This window comes from Emys orbicularis, chromosome 7 (genome assembly GCF_028017835.1).
Source record: "Emys orbicularis isolate rEmyOrb1 chromosome 7, rEmyOrb1.hap1, whole genome shotgun sequence".
In the NCBI taxonomy this organism is placed as follows: domain Eukaryota; kingdom Metazoa; phylum Chordata; order Testudines; family Emydidae; genus Emys; species Emys orbicularis.
The window spans coordinates 23618542-23643226 of NC_088689.1; the positions used below are offsets into that span (position 1 = coordinate 23618542).

Genomic DNA, 24685 nt, shown 5'->3' on the forward strand with positions numbered 1-24685 from the left:
GCCCCTGAGTAGAAAACCCTTGTAGTTACTAAAAACAACGGCACACCTCTGCAGTTGTAAGATAAAAAGGGGATTAGTGGGTTACAGATTGTTGCAATAAGCAATAAATCCAGTGTTTCCATTCAGTCCAGTATTTTTGGTGTCTAAATCCATTCATTATGGATTTACCGCTTATTACAATATTTTGTAACCCACTCTAACAGGTGTGCACTCACCATTCCAGGACCTCTTGCTGACTATCTTGGGAATTAGTTTTGTGCCCTCTTCGGGTGGTGTCTTGCCGCTGTCACTCCGGCTCTAGGACCCACGTCTCTCCAAGGACCACAGCGTCCTCTTCAATGACACAGCCCTCTGGCCATGCCACACACTGTGCTCCCCCCTTCTGGGGGACCTGCAGTCCGCTGTTCAGCTACTTCCCTTAATGGCTACTGCAGCAAATGGTCAGACCACTTCCTAATGGCCCCAGCATCCTCTTTGCCCTTGCCTCAGGGCCTCAGCCTGCAAACCCCAGCAGCCAGCCAGGAGCTGTCTGTCGCTCCCTTGGTTCCTGCGTGCAGCACTGCTCTGTCCTTGGTGCTGGCAATTCTTTCAGCCCTCCAGAGACGCAGTCCTTCCTCCTTGGGCTCCCAGCAAAGAACTGAACTCTGCCCTGCAACTCCCTTTTTATATGGGCCTGCTTGGCCCTTATTGGCTGCTTCCTTCAGCCCTTGCTGTCCCCAGTGCAGTCTCCCTAGGGCTCCTTTTAACCCCTTTTCTGCCAGTGAGGGGCAGGCACCCCATCACACCCACTAACCTCCTCTTTTTGTCCTATGACTGCAGAAGTGTTAACAGGCCACTCTACCTTGAATGGTCCCTTACAATATGTGCTAACTTCTTATAATAAACAGTCTGTTCCACCTTGTATTTTGTTGTGATGCTGGGAGTTCCTTTCCCAGACCTGAAGAAGAGCTCTGTGTGGCTCGAAACCTTGTCTCTCTCACCAGCAGACGTTGGTCCAATACAAGATAAGAACATAATGACCTCACCTACCTTGTCTTGCTAATATCTTGGGACCGACATGGCTACAACTACACTGCATCCATACATGCCTGCAGGCTCAGAGCCCTGGGGCAAACTGTGACTCTTCTTCCTTATTAACAGAGAGGTTCAGCAGTATTTTATTTAAATGATCTAACGACTAAACATGTTGTTAATACAAAATGTTTGCAGTTATGCGATCTGTTTGGTTTTTTTAATTCAGTTTCTATAGGGTGAATGAGGTCCAACGATTTGAGTATTCACGGCCTGTCCGAAAAGGAGAGAAAAACCCAGATAATGAATTTGCGGTAATTTTTTTTCTCTTTTGTGAATGCAGGATAGCTGTTATGTTTTGGTTTGTTGGTGGTTGGTTGATGTTTGTAACTGCAATAAAATGGGACTGAATTTATTATGAGTGCAATGAAAACTACATGTATCATGAATTTTGTTTTATAGCACTAAGAAAAATGAACAAAGCTGTTTTAGTCTGTTGAACACTTGACCACTTTGCAGGAGAAATACAAAACTGTCAGGCCTTAAAATGTAACCATCCTTCACTGAAAGCTGTCTTACCTTAAGGATCCCAGCCAGGCATCCTTTAAAATCAGTCTTTGCTACAGCAATACATATTTTACAAAGCCATATGGTTCACCATATGGTCAATAAAGCTCTCTCTCTTATCCCAGCCTGTGACCACCAAGTTGGTTACAACAAGCCACAAAATCAAGTGCTTTCCCCTTCCCTTCCCACCTTATTCATGGTATAGGAGGAAGAATAATACTAACAGTACTTTGACTTATGTATAATTTTTCAATTGTAAATCTCAATTTTCTTTAAAGTAATAGGCTCCTTGTGCCTTTGAATATAGCTCAGTGGTTTGAGCATTGGCCTGCTAAACCCAAGGTTGTGAGTTCAGTCCTTGAGGGGGCCATTTGGGGATTTAGTTGGGGATTGGTCCTGCTTTGAGCAGGGGGTTGGACTAGATGACCTCCTGAGGTCCCTTCCAACCCTTATATTCTATGATACTAGCTGAATAGACTGGAATTGGTTTACTAGAGCAGAGAACTGTGAACAGCTTCCCCAGTTTCATTGTCCATTTCACCATTTGCTCCGAAAACAGAGCTGCAATCTTATGTCTCCATACAAGCTAGCCAATTTTAATCTGCTGTGCTTTGAGGGGCTGGTGTGTTGCGGAACTCCAGATTGTTGTTGCAGGCAGAGGATACTTACTCAGGGTTTCCCCCTACCAGGCCAGCCTAACCTGATTCACTTGACAAGCCCGGTGCCACAGCTGTCTGTTCTGCTACTCACAGTAAACTTGGCTGCTAATCAAAGTGATCCCAGATGAGATGGAAGAAAATGCTCCCATCATCAGTGAATGATGCTGGTGCAAAAACCAACAAAGATGTTTTGGCGAGATAAAGTGCTACAATGTACAATGCATCTTGATTTCCAATTTAAAAAAATTAAAATAACTAAAACACTTAGGAGCTTAGGGCTGGATTTTTAAAGGCACATTAGGCACCTAATGTGATTTTCAAAAGCACCTAGGTGCTTAACTCTAGGCATCTGGTTGCTTTTGAAAATCCCACTAGGCACCTGAATACCTTTAAAAATCTGGCCCTTGTGTCCTATTGACTTTCAATGGGACTTAGGCTCCTAAGTGAGCTCGGGGCTAATAAAAGACAGCCATGCCAATATATTCCCCATTTAAAATGGGGAGGCAGGGCCAGATAAAACAAAATTAGGTAAAGAAACATTTTCATCATGACTAACATTTACAGATATGAGAGAGCAATAATTAAAACAATAATTTCTTTTAAAATTGAAGACAAAGAAGTTTTAAGATTAGGCTGCTTCTCCTTGCACTTAAACTCACTGAGATTTTTGATGAAAAATACAGTCTGTAAAGCACTTTTTAAGGCACTAATGTGAGAACCCTAAAGGTTACACCTGGGAAACTTGTTTTCAGCTATATTTAAAATTGTCCAGTCAGAGAATGGAGTGGAGGATTTCTGTAGACAGATAAATTTGTTCCTGAAGTCTGTCATCCCACTTTGTTTAATGTGCTTTTCACATGCAAGACAGATTAGTTGGAAAATGACAGTTCAACAGAAGCAGGTGGAGCTTTTACATAATGTTACCCTTTAGTTAAAAGACCAATGTTTGACTGTTAAGTAGCACATTAGCTAGCATATTGAGACCAATCTCGCCACAGACATAGCCCTGAAATACACATACAGATTCCATTTGCAATTTTTTTTTTTAGCTTTGTAATTTCTATACTGCTGTTGTTCTTCTTTCTGATAATAAATTTGTAGATCTTTGGTTAGGATAAAAGCTATCAATCTGCTAACATGCTATTTCTAACCTTTTTTATGTTATATTTGCAGAATATGTGGATTGAGAGAACCATCTATGTGACAGCATATAAATTACCAGGGATTTTAAGATGGTTTGAAGTCAAATCAGTTTTCATGGTAAGGACAAATCAGGATGAATTTACTGAGACTACTTAGAACTTTTTTTTTCCAGTTACTGAATATATGCAGTGTATATAACTCTGCTTAACCTCAAAGTCTAATCAATGGAACCATATGTAACCTACTAAAGGAATGGGGATTTACCTACCAACTTTTCTCATCAGGAATACTGTTGTTTATTGATTAAGGTGAATGCTCAGATAGCAAAAGTAGTATTCTTCCATCACTGGTACAAAAATATGAATGGTGAATCGTATAAATCTCTAGGCCCCGATTCAGCAAGATTTTTCAGCACTTCTTACCTTTAAGCACAGGAGTATCCACCTTAAAATCAAAGGGATTACTTGTTCATTGCTGTATAAGTAGACTTGGAAGGATTCGATTTTTATCATTAAGTGTCAATTTCACCGTAAATACACAAATCAGCAAAAAAGTATTTCCAGTTTTAATAATAATAAAAATACAGATAGGCAAAGTAAGAAAAAGATACTTGAGATCTTACTTGAGTTTGATTTATGGATATTTATTTTGTACATTTTGACGTGAAGCTGACCATTTGTGTTTTAGCAGTTATAAACCTTTAACTTTTTGATTCTCAACATCTATTGTCGTTAAATATTGTCTGATTCCTCCTATTGTCTGACCTCCCTATCATTTCCCACAACTGAAAATTTAAATAAAAATTGAAAAATGCTTCAAACAAATGATTTTGCACAATTATGAAAATGTTAACTGATAAGAATTTTAAAAATACTTAAAAATAAATATAATATTATCTGTCAAAATTATTTAAAAAAAAAAATTCTGCCAAGGGTCCTAATTTGTAACGACCACAAAAGTATTGCTTTTTAAAAGTAGGAATTGGATAATTTAACTGTAATTTATCTAAGGGAAGACAAACTAAATTAAATTACTTGTGCTGACTAAATTTCTTTTGTAAATATCATTAGTGATTAAATGTTGTTTGAGTTCTCTCTGTTTTTTAAAGTTAGCTAAAATATGCCCTAAAAACTTCACCAAGAATTTTAACAAATGTGTACCTCCTTTTTCTAGTTCATAACTAAAACTGTTTACATAAAATATATCCATAAAATATATTACATACTAAATTAGCTGTAATTTTTAAGTTGCAATGAAAACATTGTTACTTGCTGGAGTTTTTAAATCTTCCTTGTGAGGCTTTTTTTTTTTTTTTTTTTTAAGGGAAAGAACAATTCACATATGGTTAATTAAAAGCATTTTATTGCTCCATTGAGATTCGGTTGGACAGTTGTATTTAGATGAACAAAAGTAATGCAGAAAATGACTATGGTATCTATAGTAACAGAATATGAATGTGATGTTTGACAGTATTAGGCAACTGAATAAAACATTTTGAATTTTTTTTGTATTTTTATGTTTTCAACATAATCCTGATAGAGATGATAGCATTTACCTTCTCTGTTGCAAGAATTGTTTTCTGTAAAACCTAGCATCTCTGATGAAAATTCCTTCACCTTCTGACTTAAGAACACAGTCTGACAGGCCACTTCATCCACTTTGGACATGTGCACTTTTAATGCTGGGCACCTGACAGAAATGTGCATGAATCTGTCTCATGGAGCTCTTTCTAGAAGCCTTTTGTAAGCAAGGGTTATATTAATCACCGTTGAAAAAAGGAAACAGAAACAAAAGTAACTTAATGTTGGAGGAGAGCAAAGGATGACTTTTGACCAACTATGTAAGATCTATTTACTACAAAAGCAGTTATTAGCTGCATAAACCTTCGTATCAGGTAAAACTCTAGCAGCATAATTGCAAATCTTGCACCTCTATAACACAACATTTTAATTCCTGGTATAAATACTCTGGGTACATTACAGAACACAATGAATGAAACTCCTTTGAATATTTTATAAGGTGTTGATAGAACTAGAAAATTCCATTTTAAATAAAGGGTTGATGCCACATCAAATCATTGACTAGAGAGGATTAAATAATTTAATAGATGAATTAATTTATTTTTTCTTTTTGTAAATAACTAATAGCAGCTTATGATTTCCTTTAATTTGTTGTTTGAAATTATTTGCTTCACTTTTACTAAGACTTCTTGGTCTGTAGATTGTTTGCAAGCAGGTTGTTGTGAGTATTTGAATATTTTAAATTTGAGCTCTGAAATTTTAATTGGACTCACAGATCATATACTGGTGTTTCTCTGTAATGAATGGATGAGCATAACTTCTAAAATCAGGTTTCTGGTTTGAATACACAGTTTTACAAGTTTGGTATTCATTTTAAAAGTTTGTGTGCACAAACTTAGTTACAGACAGAGTAATTTGTCATGAAACCTTGAATTCTAAAATAATGCTCAAAACACACTTAAAAAAATTATAATTAAAACAGACTTGATTTAATCAGATAGCAGGTGTAAGAGTGACAACTAAAGAAATTTGATTACAAGTGGCTCTCAGAAGCATGTTAAGCAACTGATAGCTAGCTAGAAGTGCTTCATTTATGCAGAGTTTATGTAAATTAGAGTGTAATCAGCTACACACTTGCATTTTCCTAACAGGCCCCAATTAACCCCCCACACATTCCTTTTCCATTCCTACCACAACATTTTTTGGATAAATAGGCTAGAACTTTAACACTCTTTAATTGAGAGACTTCCAAAATGTGGAAATCTCTCTCTCACTTAGGGTATTCAGAGGACTTGCTGGTGGTCTGTAGAGAGCTTGCTCTCCTCATAGAGTGTTAAATCACATTAATATGTATTTTAGCAATATTTTAAATATTTTCCAGATATTACTTTTAGGCATAACCAACTGTTGTAGCTGCCAAAAGGATGTTATCTGATCACAAATGATGGGAGGTGATCCATATGATTCTTCTTCGAGTGATTGTTCACGTCCATTACACATTAGGTGTACGCGCGCCACGTGCACGAACGTCGGAAACTTTTTCCCTCAGCGGCTCCCGTCGGGCCTGCAGGGTCTCCCCTCCCGCCAGAGCGGCGCCCCGCTCTAGCGTATATATACCCCTGCCAGCCCGACCCTCCCTCAGTTCCTTCTTACCGTCCGTGGCGACGTTGGAACAACTCTATCTCTCGTCTGAGTGTCCCTTAGCATAGTAATCAGTATTATCTTCAGTTATCAGTTCTTTAGTAGTTAGTGTTAAGCTGCAAGCCCCCTGGCTATTTAGAAAGACTTAAACTTCTTTGTGTCGGGTGTTTGACCAACCCCGGCACCGGCCCTGGGCGGCGGGGCATGCCGCACGCCCAAGGCTTCAAGGCTTGTGCCACGTGCCGCAAGCCTATGCCAGTAAGCGACCCACACGACTCGTGTCTCCGTTGCCTGGGGGAAGCACATCAAAAGGAGCGCTGCAAGATCTGCAAGGCTTTCAAGCCTAGGACTAAAAAAGAGAGAGACTTTCGCTTGAAGCAGCTGCTCATGGAGACGGCGTTACAGCCCTCCACTTCAACGGCACCGTCAACCTCGGTGCGGAGTGCCCCGGCATCGGTTCGTGATCCGACGCCGGCAGGGCAACCTAAGCCCACGGCACCGAATCAGCGGGAACACCTCCGGCACCGGTCGTCTTCGCCGGCTAAATCGAAGGGCCAACCCAAGGCCCGAGGACGTTCCCCGCACAAGAGGGTAGCACCCGCGAAGACCGCAAGTGCTCCTAAGGCCGTTGCGGCCCCAGCACAGATCCCGGTGCCAGTGGCTCCGGCGCCGAAAGGCCCGTCGAGCCCCGGGATAGGCGTGTCGAGTGAGGAGGAAGAGCTGGAGGAACTTTTGGAACAGCCCTCCACCCCGGACACATTTGGGGCAGCAAAGGACCTCATTGAATTGTCCGCTAAGGACATTCGCCGAGACTGCCATCCAAAGGCAAGCCGGCAATGATGCGCCCATCACGGTCGCCATCTCGGCACCGTTCACGGCGCCGGTCCCGGTCGAGCTCCGCCTCGGTGGACTCCCGGCTTCCCTCCGCGCAGAGAGCCGCACAACCATCGGGCCCCAACAAGCGCAAGGCACCGACCCAGCAGCCCTGCTCGAGTAGGCACCGGGACGTGTCGGTTGCGCGATCCCCGAGACCGTCCTCCCGCAGTTGCTCCCGGTCCCGGGGTCACCGGTACCGATCCAGTCAGCAAGACGCTACTCCCAGTCCCGGTCACGAAAGCACCACTCTCCGACCCCAGACCAGCACCGTTCCGCGGCACCGCCGTGGCCCTCTAGATCACCGTCCGTAGTTTCGGAGGTGGACTCCGAATATGCCCACAGGGCACAGGCCAGTAGGGAGCACGAAGCCACTTGGCACCCACAGTGGGGCCATCCAGGACAATGGCCATTCTGGACCCCTTGGGCCTACCACCAACAAGGCCCCCCATCCAGGACCTCGAGATCTGGCCCCTCGGGACACCGGTCCCGCTCTCCACAGTGGCGCCCACCCTCTCGCAAAGAGGCCACGGTCTCCAGGCCACCGGAGAGAGAAAGGGCTGACTCGGCACCGAGCCCGGCACCGTCCCAGACCCACGTCAGGGAACGCACTCCAGAGGAGCACCCAGCCGATGAGGAGTTGCAGGAGGAGGAAGACGCGCAAAAGGCCATGACCTCCTCCTCCTCACCAGACGAAGCCGTGGCGGGCACAACCGTGTCCGGCCCTCCCCCGATTGACCATCGGGCGCACCAGGACCTGCTCCGCCGAGTAGCCCTCAATTTGGGGTTGCAGGCAGAGGAGACTGTTGAGCAGGAGGACCCCATGGTCGACATTCTAAGCCCAGAGGGCCCCTCCAGGATCGCGCTCCCACTCATAAAAACTGTCCAGTCCAATTATAAAACAGTATGGCAAACACCAGCCTCCAGTGCGCCTACTGCAAAAGGCGTGGAGAGGAAATACTTCGCCCCATCTAAAGGGTTTGATTTCCTCTTCTCTCATCCAACACCATGTTCGCTGGTCGTCTCTGCGGTCAACGAACGGGAGCGACGTGGCCAGCAAGCCCCGGCCCCCAAGGCCAAGGAGGCAAAACGCTTGGACTTATTTGGCAGAAAGGTCTACTCGTCCGGAGGCCTCCAGTTGAGGATCGCAAACCAACAAGCGATTCTGAACAGACACAACTTCAATTCCTGGGCATCGGTCTCCAAGTTCAAGGAAGCCTTGCCTCAGGGCTCGCAACCCGAATTCGCGGCCATAGTAGACGAAGGGAAGGCAGTAGCCAAGACCTCTCTACAGGCCTCCCTTGACTCCGCGGACGCAGCCGCTAGGACAATCGCGTCAGGAGTGGTAATGAGACGCTCGGCGTGGCTACAGGCTTCCGGCCTTCCCCCAGAGGTGCAAAACACCCTCCAAGACCTTCCGTTCGAGGGATCAGGCTTGTTCTCGGACCAGACGGACGCCAGACTGCATAGCCTCAAGGACTCTCGAGCTACCCTCAAGTCGTTGGGGATGCACACCCCAGTGACGCAGAGGAAGCCCTTTAAGCCCCAACCTCCGCAGAGACAGTACCACCCTCGTCCTAGACAGGAACCGTACCGCAGGAGGGGCAGGGATAACAGGCGTAGACGCAACAACACGCCTAAACAGGGCCAGAATCATGGCCAAGGCAAGCCGCAGCCGGGAAACAAGCAGGGGTTTTGAAGCTGCGATCGAGGACAGAGTACCAACCTCTATTCCGGATGCCCCTCTGTGTTTCAGGGACCGCCTGTCCCATTTTTACCGTGCTTGGTCACATATAACATCGGACCGCTGGGTCCTGCGCACGGTGGAGGCGGGCTACACCCTTCAGTTCTCCTCACCCCTCCCTTCCATCCCCCATCCCCATCCCTCTTCAGGGACCCATCTCACGAGCAACTCCTCAGGCAGGAGGTACAGACCCTCCTCACAGTAGGAGCGGTGGAAGAGGTTCCTCCGGACCTCAGGGGGAAAGGGTTCTATTCCAGATACTTCCTCATTCCCAAAGCAAAGGGGGGCCTCCGTCCTATTTTGGACCTACGCAAACTAAACAAATACTTGCTCAAAACACGTTTCCGTATGGTCTCCCTTGGTACTATTATCCCGTCCCTGGATCCGGGAGATTGGTACGCTGCCCTCGATATGAAAGATGCCTACTTTCACATCGCCATCCGCCCGGCCCACCGGCGGTTCCTGCGCTTCACCATCAACCAGCGCCACATTCAATTTACGGTCTTGCCCTTTGGCCTGGCAACGGCCCCGCGAGTGTTTACAAAATGCATGTCCGTGGTGGCAGCTTTTCTTCGGAAAAGACGGATGCGCGTCTACCCATACTTGGACGACTGGCTCCTTGCGGGCCGGTCGGAGGCCGAGGTTCGCTCCCATGTGACGTTGGCACTGCAGGTGTTCCGCAAGCTCGGTCTACTGGTCAATGTACCCAAGTCATCGCTGGTCCCCACGCAGAGACTGGACTTCATAGGGGCAGTCCTGGACTCAGTGGCGGCACGGGCAAGTCTTCCCGTATCGCGGTTCTTGGCCATTCAGAATGTCGTGAGCTCCATCCAGCAATTCCCCACGACCACGGCCAGATGTTGCTTGCAACTCTTGGGGCACATGGCGGCCTGCACACATGTAGTCGGACACGCCCGCCTAAGACTCAGGCCGTTGCAGTTGTGGCTGGCCCAAACATATCGCCCCAACAGAGACCCCTTGGACCTGGTCGTGACGATCCCAGATCGGGTGTCGAACTCCCTCCGCTGGTGGCTCGATCGGCAGCAGGTTTGCGCAGGGGTCCCTTTCGCCACCCCGCAACCCGCTCTGACGTTAGTAACAGACGCGTCGGACCTGGGTTGGGGGGCGCACCTGGGGGACCTGCGGACTCAGGGCTTATGGTCCAGGGAAGAAAGGTTGCTTCATATCAACCTGAAGGAGTTGAGGGCGGTTCGCCTCGCCTGTCAGACCTTTCACGCTACCATAGAAGGCCACAGCGTGTCAGTTCTGACGGACAACACTACCGCCATGTTCTACATAAACAAGCAGGGCGGGTCCCGGTCCTCTCCCCTCTGTCACGAGGCGCTCCTCCTCTGGGACTTCTGCATAGCCCATTCAGTCCACCTACTAGCAACATATCTCCCGGGGGCCCAAAACGGGTTAGCGGACCGCCTCAGCCGGTCCTATCACATGCACGAGTGGATGTTGAGACAGGACGTCCTGCATTTAATCTTCCGGAGGTGGGGGTTTCCCCAGGTGGATCTCTTTGCCACCAAGGACAACAGCCAATGCCCTCAGTTTTGTTCATTACAGAACCTCAGTCCGGGCTCATTGGCAGATGCCTTCGCGATTCCATGGGGCGGGAGCCTGAGGTATGCCTTCCCCCCATTCCCGCTCATCCACAGGGTCCTCCTCAAAACCCGCAGGGACAAGGCGACAGTCATCCTCATCGCCCCGGCGTGGCCACGCCAGCACTGGTTCACGACCCTGTTGGAACTGTTCGTGACCACTCCGATCGACCTCCCCCTCCATCGCGACCTCATCACGCAAGACCAGGGTCGCCTACTCCACCCGAACCTACCGTCGCTACATCTCATGGCGTGGTTTCTCTCTGGCTAAACGATATGGAGCACAGGTGCTCCCATCAGGTCCAGCAGGTTCTCCTTGGTAGTAGGAAGCCCTCCACAAGAGCGACCTACCTCGCCAAATGGAAACGGTTCTCCCACTGGTGTGAGCCTCATCACATACAGCCTCTGCAGGCCTCAGTCCCATTGATTCTGGACTACTTGCTGCATCTCAAGCATCAGGGACTCGCCCCCGCCTCAATTAAGGTGCATCTGGCTGCCATATCGGCGTTCCACCCTGGGGAGTTGGGGGCTTCGGTGTTCTCTAACCCCACAGTAGCCCGATTCCTCAAGGGGATGGAGAAGGTGTTTCCCTACTCGCGCCCGCCGGTCCCTGCGTGGAATCTCAACCTGGTCCTCACTAAGCTCATGGGGCCGCCCTTTGAACCCCTGGCCTCTTGCTCCCTCATGCACCTCTCATGGAAGGTAGCGTTTCTCGTGGCCATCACATCAGCTAGGAGGGTTTCGGAATTGAGGGCCCTCACTTCGGAACCTCCCTATACAGTTTTTCATAAAGATAAGGTGCAACTCAGACCGCACCCGAAATTCCTTCCGAAAGTGGTCACGCATTTTCATATGGGACAGGACATTTGTTTACCGGTGTTCTTCCCTAAGCCCCACTCAGACCCAAGCCAACGCAGCTTGCATACCCTCGATGTCCGTAGGGCCTTGGCTTTTTATCTAGAACGGACCAGGCCATTCCGCAAGTCGACGCAACTGTTCGTTGCCATTGCGGAGCGAATGAGAGGCCAACCTATCTCGACGCAACGCTTGTCGGCATGGATTGTGCTTTGCATACGCACGTGCTATGAGCTCACTAATGTACCAGCCCCGGAGATCAGGGCTCACTCTACTAGGGCCCAAGCGTCCTCGGCGGCGTTCTTGGCGCAGGTTCCACTCCAGGAAATCTGTAAAGCGGCCACCTGGTCGTCGGTGCATACGTTCACAGCCCACTACGCGATCCATCATCAGACCAGAGAGGACGCGGCGGTCGATAGAGCTGTGCTTCAGTCGATTATTCCTTGACTCCTCCCCTCCTCCAATGGTAAGCTTGTGAGTCACCTAATGTGTAATGGACGTGAACAATCACTCGAAGAAGAAAAAACGGTTACTTACCTTCTGTAACTGTTGTTCTTCGAGATGTGTTGTTCACGTCCATTACACTTCCCACCCTCCTTCCCCTCTGTCGGAGTCACCGGCAAGAAGGAACCGAGGGAGGGTCGGGCCGGCAGGGGTATAGATACGCTAGAGCGGGGCGCCGCTCTGGCGGGAGGGGAGACCCTCCAGGCCCGACGGGAGCCGCTGAGGGGAAAAGTTTCCGACGTTCGTGCACGCGGCGCGCGTACACCTAATGTGTAATGGACGTGAACAACACATCTCGAAGAACAACAGTTACAGAAGGTAAGTAACCATTTTTTTCAATGGGAGGGAGGTGCATACAATGCAATCTCTCTATTAAGAACCAATGCACCTTACTAAAGAGTTTGAGGACCCCTACTTTAAACAATGAAATAACTTTAGACCATGGAATAGAATCATAGAACTCGAAGGGACCTCGAGAGGTCATCTAGTCCAATCCCCTGCACTCATGGCAGGACTAAGTATTATCTAGACCATCCCTGACATGTGTTTGTCCAAACTGCTCTTAAAAATCCCTAATGATGGAGATTCCACAACCTCCCTAGGCAATTTATTCCAGTGCTTAACCACTCTGACAGGAAGTTTTTCCTAAACCGCCCTTGCTGCAATTTAAGCCCATTGCTTCTTGTCCTATCTTCAGAAGTTAAGAAAAACAATTTTTCTCCCTCCTCCTTGTAACAACCTTTTATGAACTTGAAAACTTATCATGTCCCCTCTCAGTCTTCTCTTTTCCGGACTAAACAAACCCAATTTTTTCAATCTTCCCTCATAGGTCATGTTTTCTAGACCTTCAATCATTTTTGTTGCTCTTCTCTGGACTTCTCCAATTTGTCCACATCTTTCCTGAAATGTGGCACCCAGAACTGGACACAATACCCCAGTTGAGGCCTAATCAGTGTGGAGTAGAACGGAAGAATTACTTCTCGTGTCTTGCTTACAATACTCCTGCTAATACACCTATAGTGAAGCAACGACTCACCGGCGCGGTGCCTCCTGCTGGTCATCCAGGGAATTAGCTTTTCCAGCAGTGGAGTGCCCTCTGCCGGCCGGTATCCCCACAGAAATCCCAGAATGATGTTTGCTTTTTTTGCAACAGTGTTACACTGTTGACTCATATTTAGCTTGTGATCCACTATGATCCCCAGATCCCTTTCTGCAGTACTCCTTCCTAGGCAGTCATTTCTCATTTTGTATGAGAAGAAAACATTTTTTTTTTGGTTTAATTATCCAAAATAGAATGAAGATAGTGATACCTGCTGGGCAAATATGATGGCCTTTTTTAATAACATATTTAATACAACTTCCTGAGAGGCTACCAAAATAGTTACTGCAAAAGTACATTCTCCCTTTTTAACATGTGACTTTCTGAAGAGCATATAATCAAATTCCATCAGACAGTCCAGTCCAAGATGCTGGCTTTGCTGTTACCATAATGGTAACTGGATCACTCTTGTCTATCCACTGAGAGCTGCATGTCCATAAGTCTTCATAGAATAATTTTCCTCAGTATCTCACTAGAAGCTCACTTGGGCTCTGTCAAAGTAATTCCAATGTTTTAGACTTGTTTGATCTTTCTGAGAGCCTTGGCCTATGCAGTAATTATGCTGTAAGAGTGAAAAATAGTAAACCTTTTATCTGTTTATATCATATCAGTTACCGCAGTATTGACACTATATATCTTGCCTAGTAGAAACGGCACCTTCCTGCAGCTATTGACTAAAATTCCTCTTTCACTCTAAAATCTATTAGTTATCATTGGGATGGTTTTGTGGGAAGCAAACTATTCAAGTGTGGCCTGTTACGTGACTACTGGACCAGTAATTAAAACTTATTTTTGTGCTGTTCTTTCAGGTTGAAATCAGTCCACTGGAAAATGCAATAGAAACTATGCAGTTAACAAATGATAAGATCAATAATATGGTTCAACAACATTTGAATGATGCAGACCTACCTATTAACCCCCTCTCTATGCTACTTAATGGCATTGTGGATCCTGCAGTCATGGGAGGATTCACAAACTATGAAAAGGTATGTTCAAAATTAGCTTTGTTTGGTCATGGAATCTAATCAAGTGTGTGTGGTGTGTACGGGTGCATGAGTGTAAACATGCATTATAGGTCAGTTTTGGAATTTTCCACATCTCGAGTATATTATAAATGGGTGATATTTATAAAGGAATTCTGTGGGTTGAAGAAAGAGAAACAACTATAAGGATTGTTAACAGTGAGGGTTATTAACCATTGGACCAATTTCCCAAGAGGTGTGGTAGATTCCATCATTTGAAATCTTTAAATGAAGATTTGATAACTTAATAAAATTTATGCTTGTAGTTCAACTGAAATTTATTGGAGCTGATGCAGGTATTACTGGGTGAAATTCTGTGGCCTGTGTTATACAACTGGTCATACTAGATCAGGGGTCCCCAACGCGGTGCCCGTGGGCGCCATGACTCCCACCGGGGCGTCTAAGTGTGCCTGCGTACTGGCCGGCGGACGAGCATCCGCCGAAATGCTGCCGAGAAGCAGCAGCATCCAGATGCGTCGCCGCCTATTGACGTTGCTGCTTGTCGGCGGCATTTCAGCAGATGCTCGTCCGCTGCCACGGTCCTCCGTGGCTCGTTGTCTGGCGCCCGCCAGACGAAAGAGGTTGGGGACCACTGTACTAGATGATCAAGTAGTCTCTTCCTGCCTTAACATCTATGAATTAAAGATAATTGGGATTAATTTAGTGAAAGTGCATTATTATTATATATTAGTTAATATACAGTCCATCCCAAATATATTTGAATGACTTCAGCTGCTTATCACAGACCTAGTCTGATAAATATGTACACATGAAAGCTTAGTATAAAAATGGTGAAAATGTAAAAACTATATTAGTGCCTATTCAAACTGCTGTACATAGGCAATAAGTTTTTGTAAGATAACTAACTGGGACATGTGGTTTGCACTTAGGGTGACCAGACAGCAAGTGTGAAAAATCAGGACGGGGGTGGGGGGGTAATAGGCGCCTACATAAGACAAAGCCCCAAATATTGGGACTGTCCCTATAAAATCAGGACATCTGGTCACCCTATTTGCACTCTTTGAGCTGTTATCGGAAGAACTCTTCCAGCCTCCAATATCCCTGGCCTAGTTTACCTACATAGGACACTTAAACCACTGGACACGGATATATAGTATTGCGGAAAGTAAATCATGTTGTTATGCTGCAACATGTATTGTAGGCTTCAAAATTTAACTAATCTTCCTAGTGACCCCCAAAATTGCACTTGGGCACAATACCCATAATTGTAGATGAGGAGGACTAAGTAGAAACCTTCAGCAGTACTTCTTGCTTGACCAGAGGGTTCAGTGTTGAGCAACATATGATAATATTCCTCTCCCTGCCCCAAAAGGATGGATATCATGATCTCTTGCACTCTGAAATTGTCTTTCATTGCTTTTAATTATGTATTTGTAGGCATGTTATTACTGATATTTTGTAGCAAAATCTTTTGGTTTGATTCATTTTCCTTTGCTATAACTAAAAGCCTTTCTAGATAGTGAATGTTCAATCATTTTCTGAAATAACTGGTACTTTTCTGTTTTCATTAGGCTTTTTTTACTGAAAAATACATGCATGAGCATCCAGAAGATCACGAAAAGATAGAAAAACTAAAGGACCTCATAGCATGGCAGGTAAACTGTCTAATTCAAATCATGCCTGGGCCAAGTGGCATACAAAGGCAGCCTGCTGTCACTTGTGACAAAATTCAGGCATCAAACCATTCACCCTAGTGTATACATTTCCGTGGCATTTAGACTGTCTTGGAACATGAGCTAAAGTTCATCTTTTCAAATCTGACATAGTTTGTCATTTGATAATCCCATAAGTGACTAACATTATTAACCCATTTTTTTATTACATAGTCTCTCCTGTTACCAGTTTAGGGATACAAATACACTCTCACTTTCAAATGACTCAATATCTTATGATTGTGTTGGCCAATTCTGTTGTAAATTTAGTTGTAATTTTTTCCAATATAGCTCAGTGGTTTGAGCATTGGCCTGCTAAACCCAGGGTTATGAGTTCAATCCTTGAGGGGGCCACTTAGGGATCTGGGGCAAAAATCAGTACTTGGTTCTGCTAGTGAAGGCAGGGAGCTGGACTCGATGACATTTCGGGGTCCCTTCCAGTTCTAGGAGATAATATATGGAGATATACCTATTATTTTATTATTATATGCTAAATTAATAAAGAATTACAATAAAAACTAAGTTAAGAGTATTAAGGCCTTACAGTTTAAGAACTCAGAATTTAAATGCCTAGGTTACATGTTCAACCATAAGTCTGTCCCCTTATGCAAATGCTTTATAATGTTGTCTGTTTACATGATCACTTATTGTTTCTCCAAATAATATATATAACTATTTTTTTCCACAACCACAGATGTGCATATGTACCATCTTGTAGTAGTGTATACTGTGTATGACAGTCAATTAAAGTCATGTATACACAAAATGCATAGGAGGCAAGAGTTTCTGCAAAGCCTTTGCCTCATTCCCAGCACACCTTACACACACACACACATACACATACACACACACTACAATTGTGTGTGTGTGTGTGTGTAGCTATATATATATATTACAATTACATAATATACGTATTACTATATATACACACACAGACGATACATTATATATTATGATATGTATGTATATATGGTGGAACTCTACAATGCCTTTTTTACAATCACTGTTCACAGAAGAAACATACTTTAAATAACTTAAGAGGTATCACAGATATTTGTAGTGAACCAGAAACAGAACCCAGATCTCCAAGTCCCGTGCCTTAAACATAGAACCATCCTTCCTCTGTGAAGATCTGCATTTATGTCTTCCAAAGAATACATTTTGGGAAAAACAGGAAACCACATTCTAGCTGTATTGTAAGGCTATACTCTGATATTTTTTCATTGGCCTCAGAATAATTTTATGATAAAAATCCACAGATGTGACTAGAAATGTTTTTACCCTGAAAAAAGTATATTATAGTGTTTTATATTCAATTCTGTCTTTATTATAAATGGAATAATTTAAATTTCTAGAGGATTCAATTTTAGATGTAGTAGAAACCAAAGATATAATACACAAAAATCCTTGGAAGGCCATAAAACTATTGCAGAACAAACACTAGTTTGGTCTGCAAAAGTTCTATTGATTTTTGTTGTTGTTGTTCCCCTGTAAGGTTTTACAGCAGATTGGATTTTAGGGACTTCAGATTCTAGAGAGGAAAATAATTTATCCCAAGAGAGTAACTTCATGTCAGCACTGTCATTACCCCAATGACCCTATTAAAAATGAATTGTATTGGTGCTCATGAACACACTTTACCCCAAAAGACAATCATCCTGCTGGCAACACGGATACAAGAATAAACACTGGAAAATGCATTATTTAAAATCTGTAAATTTTGTTTTGTCAACATGTTTAAAAATACACACAACTTCCTTGTCACTAGTTTAGTTCCAAGTGTGATAGAAGCTAAGCAATTTAAAGACAAGAGATTAATACAAACAAATATTTTTCTGAAACTGTCACCAGTAAGTGATAAAAATCGAAAAGCAAAAGGAATAATTTTGAAACTACCTGATATAAAATTAGAGTGTTTATGATTCCTAAAACATTTCTGAAAACTTTTTCAAATAGCATAACTTCATAGAAAAGGTGGCAGGTTAAAGAAAACTTTTAAACTGTATTTCACATAAGGAACAAGATGGCTCAGGGGACTGGAGAGAGATACAGTATAGAGCCTTTATCCATTAAATCACTGTTTTGACTTCATCTCCAGCTCAGCAGTTGGTATCTGTTGGCCAATATGAAACACAGTAAGTTGGCAGTCTCGGTCCAGTTCCTAATAAATAGGTTTCTGTATCTCAACTGAGCATATTATAGGTGCTCAGAGATTTGATATCTCAATATAGATCATTGTGTTAATAAAACATTATGATATTGAATGTTGACAATTACCTCCGTGACTATTTTGTTTGTATTGTTGCACCCCTTCACCTTCCCTTTGTCTCATTTGTCTTTTGGAAAACAACCTCTTCAGGGTAGGGCTAGCGCCTTCTATTTGGAAAGTGAAAAATAAAACGTGTATTTGGAATAGAATGGTTTTTTTATTGTATATTCTTATTTTAAAATATAAGTATTGGCAGTAAGATGATTGTCTTATGCAGTAACTTGTATGCATGGGCACCACTGGAAACAAGTAATTGGTAATAATCTTTAATTGATACGCTTTAGTTGAAGGGTAATCTTTGTTGAGAGAGAGGCCAAAGATTAAGACCTCATTCCTGGGCACCTTCTAGGCCAGTGGTCTCCAACCTATTTACACACAAGATCACTTTTTGAATTTAAGTGCAACCCAGGATCTACCCCGCCCTTTCCCCGAGGCCCCATCCCCCCTCCCTCCGTCTCTCGGTCTCCCCACCCTCACTCACATTCACCGGGCTGGGGCAGGGGGTTGGGGTTCGGGCTCTAGGTTGGGGCCAAGGGGTTCGGAGTGTAGGAGGGGGCTCCGGGCTGAGCCTGGGGCAGAGGGTTGGGGTGCAGGAGGGAGTATGGGGTGCTGGCTGTGGGAGGGGGGTCAGGGCTGGGGCATGGGGTTGGGGTGCAGGAGAGGGTTCGGGGTATAAGAGGGGTTATGGGGTGCTGGCTCTGGGAGGGGGCTCAGGGTTGGGGTGCGGGCTCCCGCTGGGTGGTACTTACCTTGGGTGGCTCCCTAGTGGTGACGCAGCAGGGCTAAGGCAGGCTCCCTGCCTTCCCCAAACCCATGCCACTCCCGGAAGGGGCCAACGCGCCCCTGCAGCCCCGGGGGGGGGCACGTGGCTCCATGCGCTGCCTCTCTCTGCAGGCACCACCCCTGCAGCTCCCATTGGCCGCAGTTCCCTGTTCCCAGCCAATGGGAGCTGCGGGGGTGGTGCTTGCAGGCAGGAGCAGCGCACGGAGACCCCTGCCCCACTCCCCGCTACACCACCAGACTTTTAGTGGCCGGAGATCGTGATCAACTGGGAGAGTCTCCAGGACAACCAGTTGATCATGATCTACAGGTTGGTGACCACTTTTCTAGGCTCAGTCTCAAATTTGGCATGCAGATTGGCACTACTCTCTGGAGAGACCCCTACAGAACAAGGTGGAAGTACAGAGAAATGGAGCAATGTGTGGGAAAATTCAGTGTTGCATCCTATGCTTTACTTAAATTGTGGATGAGAACTTCATTTTTCAGTGCTTCCATGTAGTCTGGGGCCTTCTGTTAATGTGTACTTCAAGCTACTACACTAAATTAGTACCGTGTAAAACAGTCACAACAAAATTCAAAAACATCCAAACTTCGGGTGTTTGAACATTGTTTTAAATTCATGAAAATCCTATGAAATGTCATGGTATTTCTCTCATGGGAAATGATTGCGCTGCTCAACTGCCTATATTCTAGTTTTTAAATCTATTGTATTCATTTTAGGTGTTTATTTTTGTCTAATTTTGTGCCTTTTCACTTCCTAGAAAAATCAGATCCTGTAGTTTTATTTGACAGTATCATTTAGATCTGAAATAGGCTGTTTCATCAGCACATGACAGTAATGAAGTTCATCTCAGTGCAATAGTCACTCAACTTCTAGCCATTATACTTAGAGCACACCAAGACTACCACGGAGCACAAAGAATTATTTCGGTACCCTTCCCATACCAGTGAAAGTGAATTACAGCATACAACATGAAAAGTTAAAAAATAATCCCTTTCATGTAAAATTTTCCATTTCATAGGTGCGCAATTATTTTAAAAAATAGAATTGGTGTGATTTTACTGGTAGCTTTTTGTTTATACCAAAACCCAGAACCCCTATCTGTAGTCCATCATGGTATTGAGAAGTAATGGCAGCTAGAGCCATGATAAACTTTTAAAAATAGAGGATAAGGAAAAATATATTATGGCATAAATAATATATGGATACATTATGGGTTTTTTGTGTGTTTGTTTTTGTTTCTTCCCCCTACCCTATCTTTAATGTTCAGGTATGCATTTATTTTCTCATTTATTACATTACAATAAGACCACTTATCTAAAGCTCTGGCACCCTTCACAATCTTTTAAAATATGCCAATAAATAAACCGATCATTACTCCAAGGTCAAATAACTTAGCAACAACATAACATTCAATTAACCCCTGCCCCGTTGCCTTATACACACACACACACACACACACACACACACACACATTCCTTATCAAAATTCTACACCACTGCTAACCAGACTTACCTGTCTCCTTTTGGGCGAGGGAGAAAAGATGGTCCTTGCAGCATTAGGATTTGGGGCACTGTAGTAGGTCAGTTTCTCTTGGAAGAGAAATTGAAGACAAAATGTACACAAGTGAAAAGAGGTGGTCAAAACTGCACAAAGCAATTCCACTTTCAGAAACCCAAATTAAAACACCATCAAGTTCTTAAATTCAGCCCTGTTCATCTAAGAAACAGCTCTGTCTTCCTTGTTTCCTTGCTCTCAAGCATATCTGGTCTTCTCCTCTGTCTGTGCCCTGAGAATTTTGCTTAGCAAACCCTTTAATCCAATGTCATTAAGCTCTGGGTGCATGGTGCTCATGTTCTCAAAACTAACCTGGACTAGTTCAGACAGGCTTGGCCACTAATCTTCCTTGTTCAGCTGCTCTTGAACATCAAGGAACTTCACACAGGTTTGACTATATCCATGGTCCACTGGAGCCTGCTCATCTGCTAGTCTCCGTCATAACTAAAGAGAATGCTTAACCCATACAGTCTTCTTAATGACCATCCAGTTGCTGTTGCTATAGCCAGTCCTATTGAGGTCCCTTGGGCCAGGCCTCTGTTTAACTTTCTGTGCAGAGCTTCATATCACACATTTATATCAAGAATTCATAATACATTTCATTAACACCTCTGTCATAACAGGGGAGCGTTTAGCCCTATTGAATTCTGCTGCACAGAGCCAGCTAAATTTATGTGCTCAGCTTGACTCTGCAGTCATGGAAACGGATGTAGGTAGGGAAATAGGATGCTGCCCCTCAGGAGTTGCAGCTGATCCTGCTCAATTCCCAAAGGAAGAAGGAACAAACTCTGTTCTTCCAGGCCCCTGGGGATGGCACCAGGGAGGTCCTGCTGAGCTTCCTCAATTTTGTGGGGTTGGGAGCAGATCTCTGAGGTTCTCTCTGGCTGGGGGCAAGTCAGCTGTAAAGAAGCCACATACTCCAAACAGCAATTCGGGCTGGTTTCTCCAAATTGGAGCTGTCAGCACAAGAGGATGGTCCTGTTGGTGCCAAAGGTCTCTTCCTCTCTCCCTGTCTGCAGAGCTGCTGCAGAGGCACTGTATATCCCCTTTTCTGCCAGCCTAATTGTTCTCAGGATTGGTCAAGCTGATGCAGAGCTCTCATAAATTTATCTCATTTATTGTTTTATTTGTACATCTATTTAAAAAAAAAAAGGAGCGCCCATCTCTTCCTTTAGATGCTCCTTGACAATCCTTCAAAACACATCAATGAAATAGACCCTTGTTGTAACTCTTCCCCCACCAACATATGCACTGCAAACATAGCCCTGCTGCAAAAATGTATACATTTTAAGATATGTTGCCCAAGTCTTCCCATTCCCTTATAGTGAGGAAAAACAAATGAGCCAATGCACTCTTTACTTGGCCCTATGGAAACTGAGATTCATTTATTGTAGACAGAAAATTAGGAACAAGACCATTTGAAAGTTTAATTTTTTGCTACTGAGTACAAATTCATATGGATTATAAATAAAAGTGGATAGAGTAGAAACATTGTGTGTGTTTTTTAAGAGTGCCAAGAGAAGCAACAGCTGTGTGCTGTTAAATGGCACAAAATGCATTTTATTCATGGATTCATCTTGATAAGATTTCTTAAATTTGTTCACATGTAATTTAATTGTGTACTTCTTATCCTCCTTACTAATAAGTCTGCTCATTTAGATTGCTGATCCATCATATTAGAAAAATCTGTTTTTAATCAGTATTACAGTTTAATTATGAATTATTAAGGGGAAACCTCTTAGCTTGATTGCTGCAAAGAATATCTGACTCAGAACCAGAGAACTGTGTAGGTTGGAGCTGATCTGGAAAAGGAAATATTTTTCTTAAACATGAGATAGAACTACTATCAGATTCTTTTATGTTGCTGTGGGAATGAAAATGTCTCTCTTAAAACATTTTAAAAGGTCAGCTACACCTCCACACTATGAACTAATTATATAACCTTGTGTTGGCACGGATATTTTGTGACAGCAGCCTTGCAGATAAATTATTATTTTCAGTTATAAAAGAGAATTAATTTATTCTCCCTCCTCCCCCCACCTCACTCTCTACTAAAAATCATTGAAAACCAATTTATGATAAAAAATATTGTCAATTTTGGTATGTAGAGCTGTATGTTTTCTTAAATATGTTGTGTACAATATCTAAGATATTTTTTCATGATAACACAGGGTTTCATAAATAGCATGTGTTAAACAGAAATAGATATGAAGATTGTTTTTCTCTGCTGTTTATTCCCATGAAATCTGGTGGGGCTGATATTAATAGTCTAGCTCAGCGAAACTCAGAGTCAGGCTCGCAAGTGGCTCTTTAATGTGTCTCCTGCAGCTCTTTGCAGCACATGATATTAAAACACTGATTTACTTATTAACCAATCAGGATGCTTTTAATATGTTATTAACCAATTGTAGATGATAAAATAATACTTGGTCAGTCATTTTGCTGTGAGAATTATATATATATATATAAACTAAATATTTCCCCTGTCATACTGTTTAAATATGAATATATAGTACTATAGTAAATGAAACAATGAATTCACACTACTGTGGCTCTTTTGGGTAATGTTGATCGCTAATTTGGCTCCTGAACCACTGAGGTCTGAGTATCACTGGTCTAGCTTTTGAGTCAAATTTAAAGTGCAGTATGTTTGAGGGTTTTTTAAACATAAGTAAAGGGGTATTTCTTCAACCTGATAAATTTAGCTGTACCTTATAATTGCTGGGCAGAATTATGCATACATTAATTTTAAATGACTATGCGCAACGCAGAGTGAAAATGAAATCATATATAGTACAAAAAAATCACCATGTTCTGCTTTAGTTGCTATTAGTATTCCATAAAAATCTCATATTCCTCTTAGAAGCCTTACGGTGTAGGTAGAGCCCCCCTTGCTCTACTCCCTTTCATGAGAGAAGACCAGAAAATTCATTGTCATCTAATTGTCTTCTTTAGATTCCATTCCTGGCAGAAGGTATCCGAATTCATGGAGAGAAAGTAACTGAAGCACTAAGGCCATTTCATGAGAGAATGGAGGCCTGTTTTAAGCAGCTTAAAGAAAAAGTGGAAAAGCAATACGGTATCAGAATAATTGTAAGTTGTCTCCAAACCTGACATTTAAAAAAGAATCTGTTTTTAGAATTGCTGTAATTCACATTTCAGTGATTAAATATATAGAAAAAACAGTTTTAATAGAGGGTGATTAAGAATCTTAAGGGAGTGTGTGGTTTTTCATTTTGTTTTGGTGTTGTGGTACTCGTGGATTTAAACTTATTTTTAGACAGAGGTTTATTTCTCTTAACGTCCCTAAAATGTTCCACGTGGGTAGCCGCACAAAAGTATAGTGACTTGCCTTGTGTTGCACATCAAATGAGTATCTCTCCTGAGATTAGAATATAATATCTTTCTGGTTTCTAGATTTTTGTCCTGTACTCTATGCCTATCCAGAAGGTTGTCTTCTGAAGCATAGTTATATATCAGTGGCTTCAACAGGTATCTTTGTCTGTAACTATGCTAGATGAATAGGTCTACTTGGTTAATTTATCTCTGGACTAGCAATTGTAGCTTAGCGCATGGGGCCCAGTTAAAGACTTCACTTAAATTGTCAGTGCTTAGGAGAAGTGACCAAATGTCCTAAAAAACATTCAAAAACCCTTATCAACATGACTCCACAGCATAAAAGACTTACCCCAAAATACCAGTTTCTGTCCATTGGAAGTCAAGATAGTGCCTCAAAGTGTTCAGGTTTTAAGGATCTTTTACATAGGTTACAATCTCTAGGAGGTTCTGACATCTTTGGAGCATTCGTTCTTTGAAGTCAGAGGTTCATATCAAGGAATATCACAGAGTATCATCACTTCCAAAGCTAGACTCTCACTTCCAAAGCTAGTTCTAAGTCTGTTTTAAATGTTTTTTTTTTCAATAAGTCAGGGTCCTGTATCTGCAGATTCTCAGCAGTGACTTGCTGCTCTTAAGTACAAACTGCATCCTTGACCTTACTTGTAAATCTCCTGCTACTATAACTCCAAACTGTAGTTCAGGAGACCAGGGGAGGTAGATTGTTCTCTGTGGATGGTCCTCAGTACTGTAATTTGCACTCTCCCAACATGAACAAATCATTTTTGGCCACCCTTCTGCCTCAGCTTCAAGATGCAGCCAGA

General features: G+C 43.5%; 1 protein-coding gene across 2 annotated transcripts in view; it reads left to right on the plus strand.

Moving 5' to 3' along the window:
- DOCK1 (dedicator of cytokinesis 1) overlaps positions 1 to 24685 on the plus strand; it is a 558093-nt gene that overhangs the window by 489126 nt on the left and 44282 nt on the right. For both annotated transcript variants that reach the window (XM_065408426.1, XM_065408427.1), the window contains 5 exons: positions 1241 to 1325; positions 3411 to 3497; positions 14033 to 14209; positions 15778 to 15861; positions 23481 to 23618. In XM_065408426.1, coding sequence (XP_065264498.1) covers positions 1241 to 1325; positions 3411 to 3497; positions 14033 to 14209; positions 15778 to 15861; positions 23481 to 23618 — 571 coding nt within the window. The remainder of the gene's footprint in view (positions 1 to 1240; positions 1326 to 3410; positions 3498 to 14032; positions 14210 to 15777; positions 15862 to 23480; positions 23619 to 24685) is intronic.